At 51.1% G+C, this 12,156-nt stretch overlaps 1 protein-coding gene and 1 pseudogene across 1 annotated transcript; both read left to right on the top strand.

Moving 5' to 3' along the window:
* Nucleotides 1–370: 370 nt before the first annotated feature.
* On the top strand, nt 371–5,265 carry LOC123046921 (receptor-like serine/threonine-protein kinase SD1-8; annotated as a pseudogene).
* A 1,778-nt stretch (nt 5,266–7,043) lies between these two features.
* On the top strand, nt 7,044–11,923 carry LOC123046920 (uncharacterized). Its single transcript, XM_044470357.1, has 2 exons — nt 7,044–7,276; nt 7,822–11,923. The coding sequence occupies exon 2, from the start codon at nt 8,029–8,031 to the stop codon at nt 9,031–9,033; it is 1,005 nt and encodes a 334-aa protein (XP_044326292.1). The 5' UTR covers nt 7,044–7,276; nt 7,822–8,028; the 3' UTR covers nt 9,034–11,923.
* The last annotated feature ends 233 nt before the right edge of the window (nt 11,924–12,156 follow it).

Below are 12,156 nucleotides of genomic sequence, written 5' to 3'. Positions count from 1 at the left end.
TCCACGAGCTTCGGGCCGCCGAATTTTGGAGTGTTTTCGTGTGGAACCCGGCCGTCAACCCGGCGTGGCGGACGCACCCATATCTGCCCTACATTTGGGCTGGATATGAGGGGTGCCGGTCAGCCCAGGCGTTTGAGACGCCCGTCTGGGTTAATTTTTTGTGACTGGTCACGGATCAGGCCGTCCGTCCGGGCATATAGGGGTGTTTGAGGTGCCTCACTTAGATTCTTTTAGAACAAGGTTTTTTCATTTCTCAAAAACTTGAAATTTGTTTTACGTGTCCGACACTTGAATTTGCCTGTCCCTTGCAAGAAAAAAAAACTCGAATTTGTGAGTTGTTTGCATCATCTTGGTCAGGGATTAGGAAAGTAAAAAATGAACTTTTTACGGGAGTACTTTTTTGGAGTTTCTTTTCTCCGCCAAGGACATTTACATCCCGCCGCCGGCGAGCACCCGACGGCGCGGCCGCCAAGACGCTGCCGGGGGCACTCATTCGCCGCCATGGCCGCGCCGTGAGATCTCCCGTCTCCAAGTGCCTTAGCTCGCTCCGCCGCCTCTCCTCTATTGCTGATGAGGCCGTCGGTCGACAGCGACCATCCGCCACGGGCACCTCCTCCATCTCCTGCGGCGTCTCGTCACCCGCCCTGAGCTCCCGTCGCCGGCTGGAGCAGGGTAGGGGCTCCGCGCAGTCGCCTGCCCTACTTCCCCTTCCTCGCGCGCCGTTGTCCCTCCCCGACCTTCGGTCGCCAAATCGTCCGGCGAGGAGGTAGACGCCCACAAGGTGTTTGCCAAAGTGCCCAAGAGGTAATTGTTTTTTAATTTCTGGATTCTTGGCGTCTGCGATTTGGTTTGCTCAGTGACTTACTATTACCAAGTAAGTATTGGTAATTGTTCATGGGAACTTTAGCCACCAATGATCACAATGTTGCTTGCTAAATAGCTTTAGTGACTGGATATTAACCACAATAATGTGACAATATATATGATTACCATCGAATGTTTCGCTTGTAGTAATAACCAAGGACCTTGGTGACTAAAGCTCTAAATCTCTAGTAGTTATATAATAGTCCATTGTAATACCCAGTCTTAGTTTTTCCTCATTCAGTAGTTTCTTGTTGATGAGAAGCTAGATTATCCAGTAACGTCTGTCGATAAGAAAAGTCAAATTTTCTTACATCTAGCTGACATGTTGACTTTCTCACTGATTGACGGTACCGTAATCATGGACCTGCAGTATTTTATCTGAACAGTCACAGAGGAATGCAGCGTACAGCTAACTACTCCCTCCGTTCCTAAATATAAGTCTTTGTAGAGATTTCACTATGAGCCACATACGGATGTATATAGACGCATTTTAGAGTGTAGATTCACTCATTTTGCTCCGTATGTAGTCTCTAGTGGAATCTCTACAAAGACTTATATTTAGGAACGGAGGGAGTAGATCTGAATGCAGAAAATACTGCTCCACTAGAACGTGAATGTTCCTTAGCCTGCAAGGGGTAAGCTACATGGACAGATATATATTGCATCCGCAGTTGCACACTTGCAACTTCTATATATGTGTAAAAATACCACATCTAGTTCGTTCCCTCCAATCGAGGATAAGTGGACAAATTCAAACTCTGACCTGGCTAGCTTAGCTGTCAGTCAGAGTCTTAGCGTTGTTAGTTAAGAATTCATGTATCAGATCGCCCCTCGATAAGTACGGTGGCCTAGCTTAGCTGTTAGTGCATTCCCCTGTAGCCAATTTAGCCATAATATTTTGCTCAGGAGGAGGAGCAAGGTCCCTAATGATGGCAGTAAACTGCACTCGTCAATCCTCCTCCTCTTGTTCATACTCCTCTCCCCTGTAGCCATCACCGCCGGTGCTACTGACACATTCGGCAAAGGCCAGAATGTCACTGACGGCGAGACACTCGTCTCGGCTGGTGGCACGTTTACACTGGGATTCTTCTCTCCTGGGGCGTCGGCCAAGAGGTACCTCGGGATATGGTTCTCGGTGTCCAGTGACGCCGTTTGCTGGGTGGCCAACCGTGACCACCCTCTCAAGGACACCTCCGGCGTGCTGTTGGTGGCCAGCGACACGGGGGACCTTCTCCTGCTCGACGGCTCCGGTGAGGTGGCATGGTCATCCAATTCCCCCAACACCTCATCAGTGGAGGTGCAGCTTCTGGAGTCCGGCAACCTGGTTGTACACGACGAGAGAAGCAAAACCATACTGTGGCAGTCGTTCGACCACCCGTCGAACACCTTGCTGCCCGGTATGAAGATGGGCAAGAACCTATGGACTGGCGATGAGTGGTACCTTACGTCGTGGCGGTCGCCAGACGATCCGTCTCCGGGGGGCTACCGCCGCATGCTGGAGTATGCGACCCGGCTGCCGGAGGTCGTCCTGTGGCAACGGGACGCCAAGGCGTATCGCACGGGGCCATGGAATGGGCGATGGTTTAACGGCGTCCCGGAGGCCTCGACGTACGCGCATGATTTCCCGCTGTACGTGACGGCCAGCAAGTCAGAGATCACGTACGGGTACACCGCCAGGCCAGGCGCGCCCCTGACCCGTGTGGAGGTGACGGATGCCGGCGTGGTCAGGCGGCTGGTGTGGGACGCGAGCAGCCTGGCGTGGAAGACCTTCTTCCAGGGGCCAAGGGACGTGTGCGATGCCTACGGAAAGTGCGGGGCATTCGGTCTGTGCGACGCCAGCGCGGCGGCGTCGGCGTTCTGCGGCTGCCTGCATGGGTTCAGCCCAGTGTCACCACCGGCGTGGTACATGAGGGAAACCTCGGGCGGGTGCAGGCGGAACGTGCCGCTGAACTGCAGCGGCAATGGGACAGCGACGGATGACTTCGTGCTGGTGCGTGGCGTGAAGCTACCAGACACGCAGAACGCGTCGGTGGACACGAGCATCTCAACGGAGGAGTGCAGGGCTAGGTGCTCCACCAACTGCTCGTGCTTGGCCTACGCGTCTGCCGAGATCCGAGAAGGTGGTGGTGGTGGTGGCAGTGGCTGCATCATTTGGACAGGTGACGTGGTTGATCTTCGCTATGTCGACCGAGGGCAGGATCTGTACCTCAGGCTGGCCGAGTCTGAACTAGGTACGAAACAAATGGCAGTCATTACAATTTTTGTACCTCGTTTTTCAGTACATTAGTATACTGGCCCAATTAGATAGATTTTATAAGGATTGGTCTGACTGCAAAATCATACTGAAAGTATCTGAATTTTGAAATTAACTTGAGGCTCCGTACCTGACATGATTTTCTTATGTAATAGCTACGCCAAAGAGCTCGAAGTTTGCTATCGTGACTGTTCTTGCGCCAGTAGCTTCCGTTATTGGTATAATACTTGTGTTGTTGTTCGTCATCATTTGCTGGAGAAGGAAGCACAAGATCTCACATAAACGACTAAACGGTACTCTGCCATAGTTTTTAACCTATTTGTTTTTCCTACTGCACTTATGTTAATCGAGCTGACTTGGCTCATATTGCAGACTGCATTCCTCAAAGTTCAGCTATGACAGTTCCCTCAGTTGATCTGCACACTCTGAAGCAGGCTACATTGAATTTTTCTGAGACCCATGTGATTGGTCAAGGAGGGTTTGGCATAGTGTATAAGGTGCGCGCGCATCCATTTGATCCCAAATGCTTTGTATCTGATTTGCTTGTTTGATCAACTTCAGGTCTACACTGCAGCAGTTTAATTAAGAAGCTTTTACTTAAGAGATTATAGGCTAACTAACATATAGCTTAATAATTGTACAATCACTAGGGTCAATTACCTGACGGGAGAACGATTGCGGTGAAGAGGCTTAGGCAGTCTGCTCTCACGAGGAAAGGTAAATGCGATTTCACAAGAGAAGTGGAGGTGATGGCCAGGCTCCGGCATGGCAACCTTGTTCGCCTGCTTGCTTACTGCGACGAAGGCGAAGAGAGGATACTCGTCTATGTCTACATGCCCAACAAGAGCCTGGATCTCTACATATTTGGTACATATACTTGTGTATTTTATTTCGGGTGGTATACTTTTACAACTTGTCTTGCCTATTATCAGAATTTGGATCAGAAATTCAGAATAGATCATTAGGTTCTCCTCTGTCCGTCTTTGTGTTTGGTTTGCCAACAGCAAAAAAATGTTTGCGCGTTGCAGGTGAACCCAGCCTCCGTGCTACGCTGAGCTGGAGGCAGAGGCTGGACATCATCCACGGCATTGCGCAAGGCGTGGCGTACATGCACGAGGGATCGGGCGAGAGCGTCGTCCACAGAGATTTGAAGCTTCAAAACGTGCTGCTAGACGACAATTGGCGGGCCAAGGTTGCGGACTTCGGCACCGCGAAGCTGTTTGTCGCCGAGCAGGCGGATTCTAGCCTCACCATCGTCAACTCACCGTAAGCCACTCTACTCTACTCTCCGTTCATATTTGCATGATTTTTCATTTCGTTTGCAAATGTGAGTGGGCTCAGATGATTTTATTGGTGTGTGATGTCTGTGTTGCAAAAAAACAGTGGATACGCATCCCCAGAGTCATTGCGGGCGGAGATGACGCTCAAGTGCGACGTCTATAGCTTTGGAGTCGTGCTGCTGGAAATCCTTAGTGGACAAAGGAACGGCGAGACGCAGAGGCTCCTTTCACATGTAAGTAGAAGCTGCATCGTCTCAATTGTCTACAGTCTTGGCCGTATCTCATGAAAATTATGTTAGCGATTCTCTTTTGTTTTGCAGGCATGGGGATTGTGGGAGCAGGACAGGAAAATGGCTCTTCTTGATTCGACGGTGAATCTCCCTCCCCTCTCGCGGCCTGAATCCGAAACAGGCTCTGAACTCAAGAGGTGCATTCAGATTGGGCTTCTCTGCATCCAGGAATCACCCGATGACAGGCCGGCCATGTCTGACATTGCCGCGATGCTAACCACCAAGACCTCACAGATCGCTCAGCCCAACAGACCCGGAATATATAACCGAACAAGGTTTGTGACAGGTCAGGCGGATCTCGCTAGGTCCACAATAATTGATCTCTGAGTAACAGGCTCTGATCAAAGATTTGAAATCAGAATTCAGAACTGCCTTTGTCTGTTGGTGGCTAGCAGCGCATCCGAAGATCTGTGCCACCACCTTTAAAGAAAGTGTAGCTTTCTCTGTTTTATCCTTTACTTGATGTTCTCTTTGTCCATGGTTCAAAAAAACGCAAATGGTAAGGAAATGCTGACATTAAAATGTACGCGCGATCTCTTCTCACAGTTTGAATTACAAATGAGAATTTGAGCTGTTATTTTTAACTGAGAATTTGAGCAGTTTTTGGTGGCTACATGTCTCAGGCTCTCAGCGACATAATCAAGAGGAAACATGTGTTGGCTTTCGATACTAATGAAAGACGTTGTGCCATTCATATCTTTGATAGGTAGGAAACTAGGAATAGTATTGTTGCCTCCCGAAATGGCCAAATGGGCTATGGTAAGGCAGATCTCGGGATCATCAGTTCATCACCTAGACCCAGCTGCTGAGTTCTACGGTTGTCCTGGAAATGGCTCGCTGCAGCTTTTAATCCAGAGCAAATTAGAGTTGGAACAAGGCAGGACTTAATACACTATGAAAATAGCTACTACCTATGTTCCAATGAACTGCAAAAACGTCTTACATTTAAGAACGGGTATGTCTAGGTCTCAGTTGACTGAGACTTCGCGGAGTCCCAGTCGGCTGATGTCATCATAAGTAGATTAGGCCTGTTTAGTAGCTCTTGTACGCTGGGTTGTATCCGGCTTGAAACTGGGCTTATTTTCGTTTTTCAGTTTATTTGTTTGATACTTTGGGCTGGGCTGCTTACTTTCTTTGTTTGTGATTGGGCTTGTTATGATTTGTTTGTACACACATCCGAAAAAAGTGATTGAGCAAAAAACTTGCAGGCCAGGCCCAGCCAATATAAACACAAAAGTTTATGGATGTACGAGGAGGGGAGTTGCTGTTCAGAACTAGCTAAACTGAACTGTGCTGTCCATTGTTCATGGAATTGATCAGAGCAACATATGTATGTTTTTCAGTACTAAATTTGACTAGCAGCTTGCAGATGCTCCTCTTCCTAGTTTCAACAAGAGTACATAGACATGTTGACAAGGCAAAACAGCTAGTTAACATCCCGTGTTACCTAGTTAACCCCCTGTATCAACTAATAAAACTCAGAAAAACTAGGGATATTTATTGAAAAAAGGTTACAAACCATTGTAGCAACTTCTTCAAAAAGCAAACACTCTCATGCTTCTGTGTCAGTGATTTCTACATGATATCCTCACTCTTCTAATGTTGGATCTTCAAGACACTGCTATTTGCCTTCTGCATTCTGTTGTCTGTGTTGTTTTCATGATCGTTTCCTTTGTCATCCGTGCCAGTGCCCATGCATTGCTCTATTCACAAAATGTTACGGCCCCTCCTACTTCTTCAGCTACACCAGGCGCTGCTACTTCTACGACCAAGGCCCAGACGGAGATTGAGGCCCATGGCCGACCGACGCGGGCTCGCAAGGGGAGTGAGCGGTACCCGGCCCATAGCTGGGTCACTGGCTGATCGAGAGGGATATGTACCTGCGAGCGTGGAGAGGGAGGCAGGCTGGAACAAGACACAGGCGGCGGTTGGCTTCCTCCTACCCCCAATTCCCCTTTCTCCTACCCAAGAACCCGAGCTTGTATCCTAAAATTCAGTCTGTAATCGAAGAAATATCCTGAACCTTAGATCGAGAGCATAACATTTGGTATCAGCAGGCTTTCCCACCCACCACCAAACACTGGCAGGCCGATTTCCCTCCATTATCCAGACTCGCCACGGCAAGGCAACAGCCATGGAGGAAACCAACAAAGCTCTGGCGGATCTGACGGCGGCCATCAGCGCTATGTCAGCTCAGATCAGCGAGATCCACCCGGTGGTTCTCGAACTCCAAGGGTGGAGACCGGCAATTGAGCGATCAGTGGGCGATCTGCGCGCCGAGGTGGGCGAATTGCGGCAGCAACTCGAGGAGATTCGGCCGGCCCCCGCGCTGGCGCAAGACCCAGCACCGGCACGGGAGAAGGATCCGGTGCAGCCGGTCCGCCTCGCGGATTTGCCTCCCCTCCTTCCAACAACCGCAGACCTGCCTTCCCTGCTTCCACAAGTTGCGGACGCGCGCCTTCCCCGACCCAGCGACCACCTTTTGGTTCGCGGTGGCGACGGCCACGGGTCTACTGGCCACGGCAGGACTTCAGATCATCGGGGGATGTCACCGGGGGAACGAACCCCTAGGGCGCCTCCGGTCACGGGTACGCTCGATTCTCAGTTCCACATCGGAGAGAGTTCATTCATGGGAGACAGAAGTTTTGGGTATCATCGGTTTCCACCACCACCTCGTTTTGATTTTCCATTGTTCGATGGTGATGGGCCTAGAGCTTGGCGGCTTAAGTGTGAAGCTTATTTTCGTGTGTCCACATTGAGTCCGGATACTTGGGTTAGTTGTGCCACGATGTACTTCATCGATGGAGCCCTGTCTTGGTTACAGTCGAGCAAGGCACACTTGCATTTTCGAGATTGGGGGCCATTTGCGGATGCTGTGTGCGCTCAATTTGGTCGAGAAGAGTTTCAAAATTTGTTGAGGCAGTTTAATAGGCTTAGTCAGGGAGGCACTGTTACTGAGTATGCCGAGCAATTCACTCAACTGATGCACAATCTCACAGCACACCACGAGTCCTGGGAGCCATCTTATTTCATTACACATTTTATTGATGGTCTACAGAAAGAAATTCGAGCTGTTGTTGTTTTGCATCGCCCAAAAACTCTTGATACTGCCGTCGATCTCGCATGCTTGCAGGAAGAGGTGCTGGACGCATTGCGGCGTGAGGACAAACGCGAGGACCGTCGGTACTCATCGGCCCATGTGCTGCGGTCGGTGCCGCGGACGGCCTTGCCACTACCACCGCCACCAGTCTCATCGCCTACAACTGTAATCGCTCAGGATAGTCGCGCGCCGACGCGGCGCACCCCTGAAGTGACTCGTCCACCTGTCCAAGACGACAAGATGGCCACCCTCAAGGCGTATCGCCGTGCGCGCGGCCTCTGTTTCACCTGCGGCGAACGATGGGGTCGGGAGCACCGGTGCGGCCCTACGGTACAACTGCATGTGGTGGAGGAATTACTGGATATGATGCGCACCGATCAAGAAGAAGATGTGGCGACTCCTAACGCAACCAGTGAGTCGGCAGCAGATTGTTGTGTCATTTCCAAGGAGGCAATCGAAGGGGCAGAATCCCCAACAACCATGCGTCTTCATGGCTGGGTGCAAGGGCGTGAGGTGATCATGCTGGTCGACTCGGGTAGCTCGCACAGCTTTGTGTGTGCATCGCTCGCGGAGCATCTCAAGGGATTACAACCGGCCAAACGTGCGCTCAAGGTCCGAGTGGCAAATGGGGGCGAGATGCGCAGTGATCAAGAGATACCAAGCTGTCAATGGAGCACGCATGGAGTTCAGTTCCAGACCAATCTGAAGGTGTTGCCATTGGGAAGCTACAATGTCATCTTGGGCATTGACTGGCTTGCTTGTCACAGTCCTATGCAGGTGCATTGGCAGGAGAAGACCATGCAATTTGAGTATGGAGGGCAACAGGTGCAGCTGCAAGGGGCTAAGGCAGATGTCACGCAGTGCCAGATGCTCTCAGGAGAGGAGCTCAACTTGTTACTCCAGCGAGCAGGAGTGGCACGCATCCTGCAACTATGTACTGTCCAAACTGACACCGTTCAAGCGACTGAGATGCCGGTGCCTCAATCAGTGCAGCAACTGCTTAACGAATATGAGCATCTGTTCGGCGAGCCAACGGGAGTACCACCACAACGAGAGGGTGATCATGCGATTCCTCTGGTACCTGGTGCACGCCCTGTGAACCTTCGTCCTTATCGTTATAGTCCGGCACAGAAAGATGAAGTGGAGCGTCAAGTAGCAGAGATGCTAGCTCAGGGGATTATCCAGCCGAGCTCGAGTCCGTTTGCCTCACCTGTGCTGTTGGTGCAAAAGAAAGACCTCACCTAGCGATTTTGTGTTGACTACCGACACCTGAATGCAATCACAGTGAAGAACCGTTACCCCCTTCCAATCATCGATGAACTGTTGGATGAACTTGCCGGAAGTAAGTTATTTACCAGTCTTGACTGGCGCGCGGGCTATCATCAAATCCGGATGCGCCTCGAAGACGAGCACAAAACGGCCTTCAAGACTCACCATGGCCACTTTGAATTCAAAGTGATGTCCTATGGCCTGACGGGGGGACCCGCTACATTTCAAGGCAAGATGAATACTGCTTTGTCACTGTTGCTACGCAAGGGCGTGTTGGTATTCATAGATGACATTCTAGTGCACAGTGAAGATGAACCAACACATGTCAGGCTCCTTCGTCAAGTGTTTCAGATTCTGAAACAACACCAGTTCAAGATTAACAGGAGCAAGTGCTCGTTTGCGAGACCAAGTCTCACGTATCTGGGGCACGAGATCAGTGGTGACGGCGTCCGGACTGACAGGAAGAACATCCGAGCAGTGGAAAATTGGCCGACGCCAACCTCGGTCAAAGAGGTTCGAGGGTTCCTTGGCCTAGCAGGCTACTACCGAAAGTTTGTCCGGCAGTTTGGCGTCATTAGCAGACCCCTTACTGACCTGCTTAAGAAGAACATAGTCTTCAGGTGGACGAATCTCGAGGAAACCGCATTCGCTGCTCTCAAGACCGCCTTGACCTCTGCTCCAGTGCTCGCCTTACCTGATTTTGCCAAGCCGTTTGAACTAGAGACGGACGCGTCAGACCTGGGTATTGGCGCGGTGCTCCAGCAGGAACGACACCCTATCACCTTCCTAAGCAAGGCGTTGGGCCCGCGTAACCGCGCTCTGTCCACTTATGAGAAGGAAGGTCTCGCCATCCTGCTGGCTGTGGAACATTGGCGATCTTATCTCCAGCACGATGAATTCATCATACACACAGACCAACGCAGCCTAGTGCATCTGGAGGACAATGTTTGGCGACTCCGTGGCAGCAAAAGGTGATGGCCAAATTGCTTGGACTGCGATACCGTATTGTGTACAAGAAGGGCGAAGACAACAAAGCGGCAGATGCACTCTCACGCCGCCCTGGGCCGTTACAAGGAGACCTCGCTACCATAACTGTGGCGGTTCTCGCATGGTTGGAAACAGTACAGCAAGGCTATGAGCAGGATCCAGCAGCCCAAAAATTGCTAGCGAAATTGTCTACAACACCAGAGGGACATGCGGGCTTTCGCCTGCAGGATGGGGTCATTCGCCGGCATGGGAGGGTATGGCTGGGAGCCAATGTAACCCTGCAGAAGCAAGTGCCCGCAGCACTACATTCCAGTGCCATTGGAGGCCACTCCGGCTTCAATGTGACATACAAGCGGATCCGCAGACTGTTTACTTGGCCGAGTCTCAAGCACCATGTGCGGCTGTTTGTGGAGCAGTGTCAGACATGCAAACAAGCAAAACCTGAACGAGTACGTTACCCGGGGCTGTTGGAGCCATTACCTGTGCCTAAGCAAGCGTGGGAGCTGATTACTATGGACTTTGTGGAAGGTCTTCCCCGCTCAGCAGGCTACAACAGCATCTTAGTGGTGGTCGACAAATTTTCACGGTATGCGCACTTCATTGCCTTGTCACATCCCTTCACTGCGTTTCAAGTGGCAGTGGCCTTTGCCAACAACATATACAAGTTGCACGGTTTGCCAGAAGGAATTGTGTCTGATCGTGACCCAATCTTTACGAGTGTAATGTGGAGAGGGCTGTTTCGTCTCACGCACACCGAGTTGCGTATGAGCACTGCAAGACACCCACAGACGGATGGTCAGTCCGAGCGCGTCAACCAGTGCCTTGAGACTTACCTCCGCTGCTTCGTGCATGCCTGCCCTACCAAGTGGTCATCATGGCTACCGTTGGCGGAATTCTGGTATAATACTTCACCTCATTCAGCTTTGGGGACTTCTTCTTTTGAGGTACTGTATGGCCATGCTCCTCGGCACTTTGGCATCCTGGATACTACAGTTTGTGCTTCGCCGGATATAGGGGAATGGCTTCAGGACAGGGCACAAATGGAGACTATGCTGCGGCAGCATCTCCTCCGGGCCAGACAGCACATGAAGGAATCAGCGGACAAGCGTCGATCTGATCGGGTGTTCCAAGTGGATGACTGGGTGTTTCTCAAACTGCAACCCTATCTCCAACGATCAGTGGCCACTCGCGCTAACACTAAGCTCTCGTTCAAGTACTTTGGTCCTTTTCAGGTTATCCAAAAGGTGGGTAATGTGGCGTACAAGCTCAAGCTGCCGGAGACAAGCACGGTGCATCCGGTGTTTCATGTCTCTCAGCTCCGCAGTGCACTGCCACCATCGGAAAATGCTCTGGAAGAGTTACCACACGAAGCGGCACCGCAGCCGGAACCGGTGGAGGTGCTTGACAGCCGCATTCATCATCGCGCAGGCGTAGACGTACCGCAAGTGTTGGTGCGTTGGACTGACCAGCCAGCAGCGCTGGCGACATGGGAGGACCGAGAGGAGTTGCGGCTGTACTTCCCAGCTGCTACAGCTTGGGGTCAAGCTGCGTCTCAAGGAAGGGGGAATGTTACGGCCCCTCCTACTTCTTCAGCTACACCAGGCGCTGCTACTTCTACGACCAAGGCCCAGACGGAGATTGAGGCCCATGGCCGACCGACGCGGGCTCGCAAGGGGAGTGAGCGGTACCCGGCCCATAGCTGGGTCACTGGCTGATCGAGAGGGATATGTACCTGCGAGCGTGGAGAGGGAGGCAGGCTGGAACAAGACACAGGCGGCGGCTGGCTTCCTCCTACCCCCAATTCCCCTTTCTCCTACCCTAGAACCCGAGCTTGTATCCTAAAATTCAGTCTGTAATCGAAGAAATATCCTGAACCTTAGATCGAGAGCATAACACAAAATGTATATGCGAGATGTGACATTAGTGTTGTGAACAAAGGAACTGGACAAAAACAAAAGATAAGGCAGAAAAACTAATTAAGGATATGAATTGGACAAACATTTTAGCCACTAGCATAAAAACATCAGACAGTTTTAGTTCCTTTTATCAATACATTTTAGCTGCAAACAAGAAAATAGAACCATCAGCATACATCCACATGTAGGTTAAAAT

This window comes from Triticum aestivum, chromosome 2B (genome assembly GCF_018294505.1).
Source record: "Triticum aestivum cultivar Chinese Spring chromosome 2B, IWGSC CS RefSeq v2.1, whole genome shotgun sequence".
Taxonomy (NCBI): Eukaryota; Viridiplantae; Streptophyta; class Magnoliopsida; order Poales; family Poaceae; genus Triticum; species Triticum aestivum.
Note: the sequence above shows the minus strand (reverse complement) of the source record. Positions and strands in the feature narration are given on the sequence as shown.